At 38.2% G+C, this 16,408-nt stretch overlaps 1 protein-coding gene across 3 annotated transcripts in view; it reads right to left on the reverse strand.

The window, feature by feature from the left end:
- Positions 1 to 16,408, reverse strand: part of LOC107756291 (protein FAM172A-like) — a 127,398-nt gene that overhangs the window by 22,056 nt on the left and 88,934 nt on the right. For 2 of the 3 annotated variants that reach the window (XM_016573318.1, XM_016573316.1), the window contains exon 8: positions 14,716 to 14,835. In XM_016573318.1, coding sequence (XP_016428804.1) covers positions 14,716 to 14,835 — 120 coding nt within the window. Of the gene's footprint in view, positions 1 to 13,822; positions 13,921 to 13,989; positions 14,025 to 14,715; positions 14,836 to 16,408 lie in introns of those variants that run through there. The other variant, XM_016573319.1, reaches the window with a different exon arrangement.

Here is a 16,408-nt window from a genome sequence, read left to right on the forward strand (position 1 = left end):
ATGAATATATATATATATATATATATATATATATATATATATATATAAAATTGTAGCTGATGAAATATAAATTTTAATAACGTTTCCATGACATCGTACACATTTTTATGTATTTTCTAGGCCTTGAACATTTAAAACATTTCCAGGTTTCCGATGACAGCATAGCGTTATTTAACTCTATTTAACTCTAAACAAAATGCAATCATGTCCATACCAACACCATTGATATTAAGTATAAGAATTTAAATTGACTTTTCAATTGCAGGACTATTCCACAATTTATCTGACATTTCCCAATTTTCCTTGACTGTGGGAACCTTGTAGTTTTGACTTAACAAAATATATTGTATATTATTAGGAATCATTCATCTGTTTTATTACATATTTATATCTATATTATGATTATGATTTCAGAGGAATCAAACCAAACACATTTGGACTGTAACATCTGAAGTCATTACATTATTCCTCAGTGCTTCTAAATGCACCACAAAAATGATACAAAATAAGTAACAAACATCATTTTTGTGGAACGCAGATGTCTCACAAAGACAGATGAAATCCCGACGGCTAATTAAAGTCCTGTGTTAATTAGGGGTGATTTTACTTAAGAAAGAATAGTACTAGGTGTGATCACAGCAACATCTTCATCACCTCCGAAACTGTCGAAGCTGGCGTGGAACGAGGGACTGGGAATTCAGTGTGTGTATCAACAGGGCAAAACCCAACTATGTGTCTCCCTCAGCCTTTCGGCAGTGCCATAAAATAGAAAGCTAACCTCAATATTTCCCCTCTCTGTGCTGGGACTTGCTGGCCCATTAAATTATCCTTCCCATTTGTCATCCTGCACATTTCCACCATGAAATTGTTGTATAATTAAACTTTCTTAATGATTTATAAGCTATAATAATAGCCGTATGTATTTCTGAGCAGGTTAAACTGACATCCTGTAAGTGCACATGTGGGGCTGACCCTGTTTTAACAGAGTTTTGGATCATTGACTCTCCCGGCTGGAAGAATGAGGGATGGAGAGGGATGGAGTGAAGAGGGAGACGCGGCTCTGTCATAACTCAGACGCCCACTGACACGTACAGGCTGGGCCTCGTCAGCCGGGGGAGGTGAGGGCCGGTTCAGGCAGACAGCAGGAGAGACAGGGGTCAGGCTGCCCGAGGTGTTTACAGGAAAGCCCAACTCGCCGTCAGCGCACCGAGACAAACTAGCAGAGCAGAGTGCACGTCTGACAGAAATACAGCTGCGGAGAGTACACATGATGATAAAAGTACCATTATTTGGATGAATGTTAAGTACACACTGCTTCACAACGAATATGACATCCTTATAGGGTCACTTTGGACAGAATATCAATTAAAACCTGCTTATGCCTGGGAATTAATCCTGAATATTAAACACTGTGACCGGAAAATGGCACAAGATGCTAAAACTTTAAAGTCAGATATTTACTGTCTAAATACTTGCATATTTACATGTTATGTCTGCTTTAGACCGCGACCAGACATAACACTAAAATTGTGTTTTTCTTCACTAAGAAAAACATAAAAGCAAGTGGAGTAATGAAACAAAAACATTTTATTAACAAAGAAAAAGGTGTGCACTTTAGCCACTCATGAAGAAAAGAAAATACTAAGCCTCTTTGAAACCTCGAGGGAGTTTCCTTGCTTGTTTCAGAGTGTACCAGGAGGTCAGGTGTGTGTATGCTACAACAGCGTATTGTCTGTATATGATTCTAAGTACGTGGGTGTGTACGAAAGAAGCTCTCCCTAATGTGTGTGTGCGAGTGCATGTATGCTTTCAAACGTCAGTGTCAGGCCAAACCTCCCCTTTTTTCTGCGTTGAGACTAGCTGCGGGGTTTTTTCAGATGGACTCTCAGCAGAGACGTTTTGTTTAAACTTTCTAAGGCACTCACCCCATCCTTTCAGTCACAACTCCAAGTTGGAGGAGAAAAAAAAGGGGGACCAATGGCTAATGAATGTGACGAAACCGCTCTCCTATCAGCTATCTGTTTCTAATGCTCCGTCTAGCCTGCCGAAGGGAAAGAACTCCTGAACCCCCCAAAAATGAGCCTCTGATACCCCTGTTCTCAAAGGCAGTCCAGCACCAGACGGTCGAAATTAATGGAAATATATAACAATCTGAAATTAACTTCCCATAGCCACCAGCTACGTTTTAACCAGGAGTTGAGAAGAGAGGGTGAGTGTGAGAGAGAGGCTGGAGAGGGGGGAAAAAAAAACCTATTACGGCTTCACCACACACACACACAGAGAGAGAGACTGGCTAAAAGAAAAGAAAAGTACTTTGTTTTACAAAATTATAAAATGTCTATTAATTATAATATAAAATAATGTAAGAATATAAATGTTCTATTAAAATTTTTCCTATTAGATTTCTGTTAATTTAATTATTCTTTATTTGCTAATCATTTGAGTGTCAAAACAGTATTCATTATTTTATTTATTTAAAACTTGATTTGAAAACAGTCTGAGAAATAAAAATGGACAAGCAAAATTAGTTACTTTAGCATGAAAAAAATGTATACCAAAGCACCAAGAGTGTTATTAATCTTAGAAGTAACAAGTATCTAAATTTCCTTTAAAGAATTCTAAAAAGAACACAGTAATGACTTTTTAATTGATACAAATCACACAAATACACGTGTCCCAAAACCAACTGCAGTAATTAGCATTCAGCTGAATAAAAAGTAGCAATGTCGTACAATCCGTTTATTGATAGTTGTCAGTTTGATGCTTATTAGTATACTTAGCAGTATACTTTCTGATTAGAACAATATCTACTATTATAGCCCATTACTAGGGATGTTATTACAGAGAAAGCCCATGTCACTCAAGCACAAAGAACAGAGTCTGGATTTTGCCAGGAAATGGATTCAACGTCCTAAATAGACCAAGACTGACCTTTCCCCCTAATACACCACTTACAGCAGAATTATCTTTTTAACTATTTAACTGCTGTCAGCGATTTGTCCGAGTGTGGTAATTACCAACCACAGCTGAGGACATTCAAAGGAAAAAAGAAAAAAAAAAAATTATTTAGTTTGGAACCACAGAAGACATTTAGGTGCTGATAAAGGTAAGTACGAATGCAGTGATTATCTTGTCATTTGTGAATTTTACTTCTGTGGTTATAATAGTGAGAAGCTAGTTTCTGCTGTTTTCTTTGTTCTTTGTCGTGTTTGACGCCTCTGGATGTGAAGAGCAATATTCATGGAGTTTGCAAGCCGATTTGTGTCAATTATAGGAATCATAAAGTATATTTTATGTTGCTTTAAATTTTTTTCTTCATTTCGGACGTTTGATCATTCAGAACTGTCATGTCAAAATGACTATGTGCGTCTCAATTTCCAAGTCTCCGGAACTGCAATCCGTTGTCTGAGGTGCTGACTAACTCGCACTCTTGAGTTAAATGTCATCGATGAGTCAAATAAACTCGCTGGGCTATTGTTAGTGTGTGTACGTGTGTGGAACACATGTGACCTGAATATGAGACGTCAGGTCAGTTAGAAGGCCTCTGAGATGGATAAAACCAAAAATACAGGTAGTAAAAAGCAGTACGGGCAAGTACTGGTTAATCCTCAAGATCACATTAGTTCATTTTGTTTGGTACAAAAGAGGTAAGACAACTAGTGAGAAAGTCAATGAAAAACAGGCTATGGGGTAAACTGTCCCGCTCAACTGTGAATGCAGATTGGAATAGCAAGTGAAGAAATCTCATTCTCCACACACACACACACCTACACTGCTCTCATCCACTTTAGTCTATGCAAAAGCAGTTACAAAGGATAAGCAGTGCCCCCTAGTGTTTTTATCAATGTGAAATGAGTCCAAATCAAGAATGTGTCCCCTAAGAGAGAAAAATTGACAGCAATGAGGAGTAAATCGAGTTGTGGCATCACAGTGGAAATGCCTGAGGAGGACACGTTGGAGATGGAGAGAAGGGGGAGGAAAATGAGGGAGAAAAGGGGGAGAGAATAAGGTAAGAGGTTAGGGAAAGGGGGATGGGGCAGCTGTGGAAAGGTATATAGAGGAATTACGACACTGTCGAGATAAGTAGACTGTAATGATGCTTTTTGAAGGTGTGAGAGAGCAGGTCGATTAAAAGAGGACTTCTTCGCCATAAGCAAAACACACACTATATAAGACAGAAGCTTCCTTATCTCTCTCTCTCTCTCTATATATATATATATATACATACATACATACATAAATATAGATAATGTGCGACAAAAGCCCCAGAACGTAGCCAACATGCAATGTGTGCTTGTCGTTGCTGCTTTGCTGCTAGTGTGCAACAACAAAAACATCAAACCGCTGCCCACATCTCCCCAAAAACAATGGAAGCCCTATCTCTGTGTGTTTGGTGACACATTGTTAAGAATCTGCTCCATGTGTGAGTTTATGTGAGAACAAACTGCAGCTATAGTCTGGGAGAATTATGTAATTGAAATTTATAGTTTGTGATTAAAAGTGAGAAAGTTTTAAATGAACGCAGGATGTCAAGCTTTAGTTTTGTAGTGTGTGTTTGCCTTTACTTGAGGAATTCCAGAGTAATACACTTCCATCCTGATTCAATGCTCATTCACATTGCTCATATTTACATCCCACTCCACTGAGGGCCTACATCTCACATACATGGAGGTGTAGGTTCCATCTCTTATGACACATCAGTCTGACTTCAGGTATGTGTGCGTATGTGCATGTGCACGCACTTTTATGACCAGTAAAAACCCACAGGCATCCGCAGTGGGACGCAGCCCCACATCACCACCACAGTCGTATGTCTTAAGATGACATCAAAAGAACACCAAGAGCTGTTGATGCTCCCTTTACCATCTCTCCAGTATTTCACACAACCCACTGTAATTCACAGCACATAAAACCTTAAAACGGCACATAAAACAGTTCATCTCTTTTCAGTGTCGGCTTCCCGGGCTTAAAAATTAAATATGTTTTACCGCAGGTACATAACTAAAATATAGAGTTTAAAAAAAAAAAGGTCTCGTAAAAGATTCAAACAGGATTTGACTACGAGTTCAGAAGGGGAAGCTTGCATCTCTCCCTGCAGGAGCACTGCGGAGACGAGCAGACTTCCACAGTAGGTCCAAATCTATAGAATAATCGGCATCACATGGAGATGTGTGATATTATGAATACCCAGAATGCTCTCTTATGACATGTGGAGAGAGAGATGGCGAGAAATCTGGTCCAAACTGTTTGACTCGAGCTCACGGCGCTATAAAACACACTGACATTCAATCAGTTTTAAAACACATATGGAGGGAAAAGCAGAATGCTGAATGCAAGAGTAAGGAATGAGGGGGGAAAAAGCATACTGAGAAGGTAAAACATCTGAAGCTCATGGAGAAACCGATATCCAACATCCTCTGAAGGTGCAGAGTTCAGTGACAATTGTGAAGAGTGGGGTTTTATTTTTTTGGGGAGAGCACTTTTACAGCTGGTTTTCTTTTTTTTCTGGCCTTTTGTTTTCCTAAATATGGAATATTATTCTTCTTTTTTAAATCATTTTTGAATGTCCAAATCATCTGGGCCCAATTTAACCCTGTTCTTTAAAGAGAAAGTTCTGTCATCATTTACTTGTTCTTGTGTCATTCCAAACCTGTATCATTTTTCTGGAATGAAAGAAGATGGAAGATTGTCCATAACATTCTTCAAAATATCGTTGTGTTTGTGTGTTCCACAGAAGAAAGTAAGTAATACAGGTTTGAAACAAAATGAGAGTTAGTAAATGATGACAGAATTTTAATTTTTTGGTGAACTACCCTACCAAAGATATGTTGTTTCATGTACAATGTATAATGGAAGGAGATTTTGGATCAGATTTCACTATCCATCACAACCAAGCGACTGACAAAATTTATTTTTGTTCATCACTTGTTGTGCACTTGGTCATATCAAAAACTTTAGACTAACTAACATGGAATAGACAGTTGTTACCGATTTATCTGTTATTGTTATTGCTTTATAGTGTAGTGCCTGGTTAGGACACAGTGTAAGGCCAATTATGAAGTGGAGACAATGCACAAGCGGAAAGAATAACGAATGTGTGTATGAGAGCGAGACAGAGACAGACAGAGATGGAAAGTGAAGGTGAAAATCAAATGAGAAAGATGGAGGAAAAAAAGAGGGTTGCTGTCCTCCTGGACTAGCCTTAGTCCTGTGTGCAGACCTTGCCGTAGGCTCGGGGGGAGAGAGACGAAAAGAAGGAAAGGTGTGCAAAGGTGAAAAAGGAATTTGTTTGTTCCTGAGGTCATGTGCGGCACACAAAACTGTCCAAGAAGACATCAAAATCAAGAGGAAGAAGAAGAGCGGTATGTTCAACTCTGTTAAAGATGACCTCCAAGTGAAGTGAAAGTTTCTCTTTAGGACACGCTCCAATGTAAATCTTCAATGTTCTTGATCTCTTAAAGGGGTTATATAATGAAATATTTCATTTACCTTTGTCTCTTGAAATGATGTATGTACTATATAAACATACTGAAACTTTTAGAACTCAAAAACTTCCTGCTCAAGTCTACAAAGAGAGACTACACTACCATTCAACTTTAGGTTCAAAACTAAAGGTTCAGCAAGATTTACTAATGTTTTTAAAATAAGTTTCACATACTCAGCAAGGCTGCATTTATTTGATCAAAAATACAGTAAAAACAGTAATATTGTAAAATATTATTACAATTTAAAATAACCTTTCTATTTTAATATATTTTAAAATGTAATTTATTCCTGTGATGACAAAGCTGAATTCTTTGGAGTCACATGATCATTCAGAAATCATTCTAATATGCTGATTTGGCGCTCTAGAAACATTTCGTACTATTAACAATGTTGAAACCAGTTGTGCTGCTTAAAAGTTTTGTGAATACCATGAATCGGGAATATTTGATCAATAGAAAGTTCAAAAGATATTTTATTTGAAATAGAAATCTTTTGTCACATCCTAAATTACCAGAAGTGATACAGATCTGTAAATGAGACTGGACAAGATTAAGCAACGATTAGCTAATAGATGATTTCCATGGACAAGATTGTAAGTGATCATGTGCCTGTATAAGGAGGAGCTGGGGATGGAGAAGGGTAAGCGCATGTCTGTGCCATAGACTAAGGTAAGTGTGAGTACGGATGAACTTATATATCTTATTTAGCTCCATTCATCACTCAAACTACATGTATTAAAAAAGCAACATGACAGTAAGAGAGAACAATCTGAACAGATTCAAAGTAATTCAAGTAAATTGTGTAACCAATATCTATGATTCCTGACTCGTGTTTGATTCAGACTGATTCTCCAATCAGTTTGACCAGTCTGACTCAATATAATATTTCCCTGTAGCCAGTTGTTTTCTCTCATCTTAAAAAATCCAATATCTGACATCTCAAATAATTAGTTTCCATGTTGCTGCAGATTCAGCAGCGCAACTTCTAAATAGCAGAGAAACTATTTCAGAAGGTGAAAAATAGTCAGAAAAATAAAATTAATCTGTTTTTGACAACCTTGACTAACATCATAAGTAGACCTCTGGGAGAGCAAAATGAATAAAATGCTAAAAAAGGTATGAGTGTATGACTAAGCGCCAACTATAAAATATATACAAAAATATGTGTGTGCTGTAACTCTAAACCATGTTCAATACCCACCCTGAACCAAAAAATGAATATACATTACAAGACCCTTCCCTCGCTCTTGGTACCCCTCAACGCTGTGACTATTGGCGGCAAAGTTTCTTCCTCTGCTCTCTCCCACACTCCTTCCTTCTGCAGGTTGGGGAGGATGCATTTGAGGTGAACTCTGCATAGCACTATCTCAGGGAAAGGAAAAACACAGTGATCAATGTGGGGAGGCGATGCGAGGTTCCCTAGGACAAGCCAATCAATGCGTGAGAGGAACCTTGCCCAGGGCCCTTATGCAAATGGAGGCACGTCCAGTAACCCCAGGAGCCGACATGTGCGTCAGATCAATGGGGTGCTGCATTAAAAACCTTACAGCTATATCAGATGCCTGCCCACTAAATATGTAATGATGAACCCCTTACGATTTCACCGTGAACTCTTTAACTAGCGGCAGAGGCATATGTGTGAAAGCAAAAAGCTCTATCTGTACATCGAGATAGACGTACTGGATTAAATTGGACACTTGATTATTGTCATTTGCTGTGGACAGCATACGCATGCTGGTAAATTTACCGTGAATTTAGACTTGGAAATTAGGTTGCCGTTGAAGTATTTGAAATGGTAGCATGACATAAATGCTAAACACAACAGAATGCTAAAACAACTATATAAAGGCTATTTTACATTAGCATGGGGCAAAATGAAGTGTCAAACAGATGTCTGAAATATGTCTGTCAAACCATGACAGGCTCATCACTGATGTTCAATGGCTTATTGTAATACATAATTGCATATTCTATTAAGCGGTACTTATAGCAATATACATTTACATGCAAATGATTTTGTCCAGATGAACCACACAGAAGATGACAGACAATAAGCAGGCATAACAAACATGTCTATGTCAGCGCAGACGCATAAACACTGGCGCACACGCCGCAATCTCGGAGTTACACATCAAATCAAAGTTTCTTCTCACTTCAAAGTGTATTATGGACACACAGACGCACACATTCCTGGAGCGTGTCTTATCATTGGTGTGAAGATAGGCCACTCCACAAAGGCGTTTGCTGATAGTTTATTTATAGAAATAGTGGAGCGGGGTGATTTCTCTTATCGTTTGCTCGTTTCGCCGTGAATTTATCCCTCCATCCATGTTTATGCACTAAACTCTCTGAGCCTGTTAACAAGCAGCGGCTAATTAAGCTTGTGACAGAGAAAAGATGAAGTGGGGGAGGAAAAAATGAGAGAGGGAGGGAGCGAGACAGACGGAGAGAAAGTCTGAGTTAAATACATAAGGTTGATTTCGCATAACTGCGGTGGTCCAGGGATGCACAACAATACGAAAATTGAAAATACAACCGTTTTAAGATGCAGCAGAAATGAGACAGTAATACAACAGAATATAATATAAACAATTAGAAATGAACACAATCAACAGACAGCCCTAAAATTTAATTTTTTCCTTCAGTCAATTTCCACTCTTGAGAAAGAAAAAAAAGAGAGACTAATATTTGAGGCAGGGGTGGACAGAAATCTCTGCAGTTGTAAATGTTTCATATTTCATATTAGTCTGCAGCAAGTGAATCAGCAAGATATCAGACACACTTGTCCAAGCAGAAGGTTTTACAGTCAGCAGAGCTGGGTTTAAGACTGCAGTTTTAAAGTATTAAGACAAACCAGCATAACTTACACGTTAAAAGCGGAAAACAAACAAACAAAAACTGCATAAGAAATAATAAGAAAGCTTGACCAAGTTTTAGTGCTACAGGCCAAGATTCATAATTCAGGTAAAGAACAGAAACCAAACCCTTGATGTCTAGATTCCAGCACCTCAGAGTCAAGTGGTTATCAAGAAACTGAGCTCTGATGCTTCTCCCTCAGGGCCCAACAATTATGTTTACAATATAACAACCATCTCTAATACTTTATTACATGTAACTTGCGATTAAAGTGTTTTAGACCCTGATCCAGACACACAAGTGTGAACACAAAGTTCTTACCTGAACCTTTTAAGTGCACAACGAAACACAATGACACATGTACATTTGATCCATTTATTTAATCTAAGCTGTGGGCACCCACACACTGGCGCACTGGGAGGCAGATGTATGATTGCATAACTCGTTACATAATGTGCCCCATCTTCTCCAATCCGGCTGCTCTTTTCTCTGGCAGAGAGTCAGGAAGGTTACGTGGAGCTGAGCTCTGCCCTGACGGCTGCTCCCACAGGCCTCCAGCTAGACTCATAGATGAAAGCAAACGCTGGAGCCGCCGCTGCAGCAATCAAACAAGATCAGATGGAGAAAGAGAAGGCTATGGGACAGGTATGATCAGGTGAGATGAAGGGCAGTGCATTGCAACTGGGTTTGCTTCAGGACCCCGATTTTACACTGGACATCAAGTGGCAAGCCAACATGGTTCCACAAAATGAAACCGAAATGTCCTAAGATTGTGAAGTGTACATTTTGCTATCCCATGGGCAGAGATGAGTGTAATGAGTCAACAGATTTGGAAAAAAATGTGGTAGAATAGCTAACAGTTTTCTGCTTTCTAACAAGCATTCTGATGTGTGCTGATGTCGACAAAACACCACACTAAATGTATTTTTATTAGCATTCATATTTATTCAATGCACAACAACAATGCTACAAAATCTACAGTGTGAAACCACTAGACTAATCAGTGTAGTCCGGTTACCAAACAAATGACTCTTCAGAGCCAGTTCTTTTTAGTGAATCAAATTCATACGGCACAACTAGCGTTGTCGGATTTCCAAGGAAATTATCCTAATTAGTCAGTTTTTTAGTGAATCGAACATATACTGAACAACTAGTGTAGTCTGACTCACAAAATGACTCTTAATATCCAATTCTTTTTAGTGATTCAAACACATACTGTACTACTAGTGTAGTAAGATTCCCAAACATATACTGCCCAACTAATGTAGTACAATTCCCGAACATATGATTCCACTGAGTTGTTTCTTTTAGTGAAACAAACACACAAAAACAGCCAATGTAGTCTGATTAGTGAATGAATGACTCTGATGAATTGGTTCTTTTTAGTGAATCAAGCACACTCAGGTTACAGCTTGTGAGACTTAAATCAGTTCAGTTACTGACTGTTTGTTTAAGGCAACACGTGCATAAAGATACACAATAAAAATATAAATTGTGTGTAATACATAGTTAATGAAACCTTTAAGTAACCAGAATGATTAAAGTGCCCCTATTATGCCATTTTAAGGTTCCTAATATTGTTTTTGGAGTCTCCTACAACAGGTTTACATGCATGCAAGATCAAAAAATGCCTTTGTTTTCTCAAAATATGCATTTAATATCACCTCATTTTCCAACGATTTGTCCGAAGCAGTTCTAAGATTCAGTCTCTCTAAACCCCTCCTTTCCTTGAGCCTACTCTGCTTTGTTATTGGTCTACCGTGTACAGCGTGTGTCTGACACATTACGCTCATTGCCATAGTTACGCATTTTGAACGCTCAAAAGAAAATATACAAATCTATTATTTATCATACTTACAGGTTGTGATTCAGTGGAGCCAGCTGGTCCAAATAAACTGGGTACTGAGCCATCTTTCAGGAGCAAGCGTTTTGTGAATCCCGCATTAAACTCCCCGAGATTAGAGAAGCAGTCGTCAATAAAATTAATAAGATTGGGGTTGTACTGCTGTGGTACAGTGGAAAAGATGAATTTTAATCACTGATTCTTTGCAGCCTCATCTTTCAGAAGTGAAAATAAAACAAATGTACTTTCACAGCGCAGGACACAGCATCTTCTCGACATGATGTTAACCACACGAACAAGCTACAGTGTTTGAGGGCGGGGTCAAGTTGTTCGCGGCTGGCCAACGTAAAACATAGGTGGGTATTATGCAAATGTGTGACCCCGTGATGTGTAGAATTACTAACGAATCGTTTAGGCTGTTCAGAGTCGATTCTTTCTTTTGAGAGACAATAATTTTATTTATCGTGCACTTTCGGCTTTGCAACTTTGCAGATTGTTTATATTCATTACACGCTGCATGAAAGGCAATAAATGGCATAATAGGGGCACTTTAAGAGGAATAAGAACAGAATAATTCAATTCTTTGCAGTTCTCCTGACTAATTATAGATCAATGTACATGAGCCACAGGACAATGGTGGATGTTGTATATCTGGTAATATATTCATAATACACATTAACGGTTGACAAGTTCAAATTCAGTACATACTATGAACCAACAGGAATTCAAATGCAGCCATAGAGCTAGAAGAAGAACAGAGTGGCAGACAGTGAAGAGAGAACAGTTTGTCTACAGTCTCCTCAAACTCAGAATTCATGCCACATATATGACAAGAAACAGAGACTGTTGAAACAGGAACACAGAGATGGAAGAGTGAGCCCTGACATAAAGCTATCCAACCCTGATGCACCACTCTTACTTAAAGGCACACTTTGATGTATCTATAATTACTACATACTGCCTTCGAAAAGAAATTGAATTTCAATGAAAAGAAAGAGAAGGAGAGAGAGGCAGCATGCTGAAGACATTAATCGGCCTGTGTTTGATGTGCCTGATAAGAAATGTGTTTGTTAGGAGTTAAAGGGAGCAGTAATTAAGCCACAGACGGCCTGTTTTCAGGCAATCTATTATGACGAGCTAAAGATTTTTCTCCTCAACTCAACTCTTTGTGTCCACCTTTTCCATCTTGGCCTCTAACTCCTTTCACCTTGAACCATTTTTAAAGGCTTATTCACACCAAGTCACATGACCAGCCCTCTCATTATATTGGGTTACTGTCAATGAAATGTACAGATGATTTGAGTTCTTGTTAGTATAAAATGTTAAATAAATGAATGAATAAATAACAACTGAAATAATACACATTTTATTCAAGTTTCACTTGAGTTACTGGTGCATTTACCAAACTATAAAAAATAGTATGTCAAACATCTAAAATGATTAAACTTTGAATGGAGATGTTATACAAGATCATTTATAAGATCTATACAGATAATCTGTGTTGGACGACTAAGTTCTTCTCATCCAGTTCGTCAGAATATACCTGCCACTCCATACCACAGACAACAGAACCAATGGAAAGCATAAGCATGGTTTATATATGAAATAGTGTGTCTAAGTGAGCATTTCGCCTTTGTGTGTGTGTGTGTGTGTTTGGAAACAAAAAAGGGGGAAAAAAACAGGGATGCATCAGAGAAAGACGGCTAAACAGATCTCTGGAAGAAGACCACCATGCCTCCACCAGCAAGGGGCTGTCACGGCCACAACGCCACATAAATATTTAACAGTTATATTCAAATTACGAAACACAGAGACTCCTGCCTCAGATAAAAACATATTCCTGGAATTATCAGAGGAATGCTAAGTCGTGGCCATCCGCTCCACCCTCCCTTCTCTGAATTTAAAAGAAAAGTGGAATGGGTTCATGAAAAGAGCTCCCATGTAGGTGTAGGAGTGTGTACGAAAGAAAGCAAAAAAGTGTGTGTTTATGTTAGGTCAAAGGCTAGCCAGAGTGCTCCTGAAGAAGTTGTCCTAACAATGCGCACACCTAGACTAGAGATTGTGACAAGTTACCTGACCCTTGACCCCAGAGGTGATGTAACACAGGGTACATAGCTGAAAACCGAAGTTCACAAGGTTCAGGTAAAGGGTTAGTTCATCAAAAGAATGAAAATTTGGTCATTTTCTTTTTGTGTCATTCGAAAACAAGCAAGACTGACTTCCGTCTGTGAAAAACAAAAGGGAATGATCTTAATAATCGGTGCCATATAATGAGACATTAGCTGTCAAGGACAATATAGCACCGTAAAAGTAGCTCACAAGACTTATACACTAGATTTCAAGTCTTGTAAATCATACAATAGCTCTGTGTGAGAAACAGACCAAAACATTATTCTCGAGAAATCTTCACCTCCACCATAGTTCTCAAAATTTCCTGTTTTAGATTGATAATGTGAAACACAACTACCAATTCCTTTCGCCATAAATAACTTCAAAACTATGTAGCATATTTTATCATATTCGGCAGGATGAAAAATGTTGAGAAGAAAAAAAGTGCAAATTTACTGTAAAAGAATGAAGCGTGAAGACACCAAGAACCTTTAATCATCCAGTGCCACCAATTCCCCAACAAAAAAAAAACGTACCTGGAGTGCCCAGAAGTACATATTTGGACCCTTTCAGGTGGCAGAAGGACTGAAAATCAACTCCCAACTACTACCAATTTCTGGACGCTTTCTTTGAACATTGGAACAATTTAAGAGAATGCAAGACAAAAATGATCTCAATTTAGGACAATGCTCTAACCTGACGGAGAGATCTTCTCAAACATAAGATTTAGCCTGAGGGGAAAACAATAACTATCTTTAAACAGGCCAAGAAAATGACAGATTCAACAGATGGGAGGTTCATGAAAAGCACTGAAAATAAGGATGTCTATATTGGCCCCAATTTTTAAAAAATTGTTTAAATGGTCAAAATGTTATAAGATTACAAATAATTATTATATGTTTTTTTATTATTATTATTAGTTATGTATTAAAACAAAATTTTACTAATTTAAAGTTAATTGGAAAATGTGCATTAACCCCATGCACATCAAACTTTTTTTTTGGGGGGGGGGGTCCAAATGAGAGACTATGTAAGAATCAAACGTCTATTTTCTGTCGTTCTAACTTTAGCATGTATTTTGGGGCCGACTGCCCTTCTATCATGACTTGTCTCTCTTTTCTCTCAGGGTCTGATGTTATGCATACTCGTCTACATGCTTTAACAGAGCTGTAGCTCTCATTGCAGTTTCTCATTCTTTCTTCATCCCTCCCTCCTTCTCAAGGAAGTCTTAGCGCCTTAGGACAAGGATGAACTGGACTGTTTACAAACGCAGAATTTTCTCAGAAAAACTAAGCATTATTTATTTTTAATCATTTTGCTCTCTCTGGTGCTGCTTTTCCCACTGGTGAACACAACTGTGTGTGTGATGAGGGAGTTGAGGGGGAGGGCTTTTCATAATAATAACCTCTAACAAATACTTACCAAATTCACGAATGATAAGCCGCCATAGCTGTGTGCCACGATGAAGATGTTTTTCGCAAGTGATTTAGAGATGAAGTGGTCCCACACATAGAGAGTGTGTTCCTCTGGAGTGCTGTTTTCCTGCAAGGAGAGAGTGGGAATTACTGAAGTTAAAGGGGCACCTTAAAAATCATGAAAGTATACCAAAGTGCTGTACAAGAAAGTCAAAAGCAATAATAGCAATTAATTAAAATACATAATACCTGTAAAATTACACATCAAACGCCTGTGAGTACAAATGGGTCTTAAGACGTGATTTGAACATCTGCAGAGAGGTCGAAGAACGCACAAAGAAAGGAAGATCATTCCATAGTCTAGGGGCCACAACTGAAAATGCTCGATCACCTCTACACTTAAGACTTGTACGTTGAACCATAATCTGTGAGTTAGATCTTAGCGATCTTGAGGAGGACTGAATAACTAACAGATCCTTGATATACTCTGGGGCCAAGCCATTGATGGCTTTAAAAATGAATAACAGAATTTTTAAATAATTCGTTGTTTAACTGGTAGCCAGTGTAGAGAGGCCAGAATCAGAGTTATATGGTCTCTTTTCTTAGTATTTGTCAGCAGTCTGGCTGCAGCATTTTGAACCAATTGTAACCTCGACAGGGACGACTGACAAACCCCTGCAAATATCGCATTACAATAATCTAAGCGTGAAAATATAAAAGCATGTGTAACTTTTTCATGATCATTCTTTGATAAAACTGACTTCAATTTTGCAATCCTCCTCAACTGAAAGAAACTATTTTTTACTACTGTGTTTATTTGACGATTGAATTTGAGCTCAGAATAAAAAATTATGCCTAAGTTAGTGCCATGACTTTTTACACAGGATGAAAACTGCCCCAGACTCGGTTTTGGGGTAAACAATGTGCTTTTTTCCCCAAAAAGCAAAATTTCAGTCTTTTTATCATTCAACATTAAACAATCCGAGTTCATCCAACATTTCACCTCCTCAAGGCAATTCAAAAAGGAATTTTCAGCTGTATTATTTCCTGCTTTAAAAGGCAGGTAAAACTGTGTGTCATCAGTATAACTATGATACAAAATGCCAAATTTATTAAATATAGAGCCCAGTGGAATCATGTATAGAGAAAAAAGCAACAGCCCTAAAATAGAGGCCTGAGGCACCCCATAACTTACAGGAGCAGCAGAAGAACAATTATTCCCAATCTTTACAGTGAAACTGTATATATATATATATAGAATCACCCCATTTAAAATAGTCACATTTTGTTGCTTTGCAGACAGAAATGAAAACAGACACAGTTTTTGTTTTATCCAGCTGTATTTACTCAGTGCAACTTATAACATACAAGTGAAAGATATAACACCACCAATCACTGAGTTGGAAAAAAGATCACCACCCTCCTAAAAATTACTTGTAAACTCAATCAAGTGTAGTTAATCATCAAATGGCACACAAAGCCATTTGACTTTCAACTGCAATGAGCTGTGCTGTAATTCTGATTAGCTCAGCATGAAAAGAGCTTTCCTGGAGCATTTCAGTCCTTGGTAGTGCAACTGAAGCAAACAAGGTATTTGGGACAACACAGACCCTCCCTGAATCATGACGTCACTCCAAACTTGATAAAAGAGCCAGGAGGAAACTGGTCAGAGAGGCTACCAAGAGGCCTACAGCAACTCT

The sequence above is a fragment of the Sinocyclocheilus rhinocerous genome, unplaced genomic scaffold, assembly GCF_001515625.1.
Source record: "Sinocyclocheilus rhinocerous isolate Xijiao unplaced genomic scaffold, SAMN03320098_v1.1 scaffold1043, whole genome shotgun sequence".
Lineage (NCBI taxonomy): Eukaryota > Metazoa > Chordata > Actinopteri > Cypriniformes > Cyprinidae > Sinocyclocheilus > Sinocyclocheilus rhinocerous.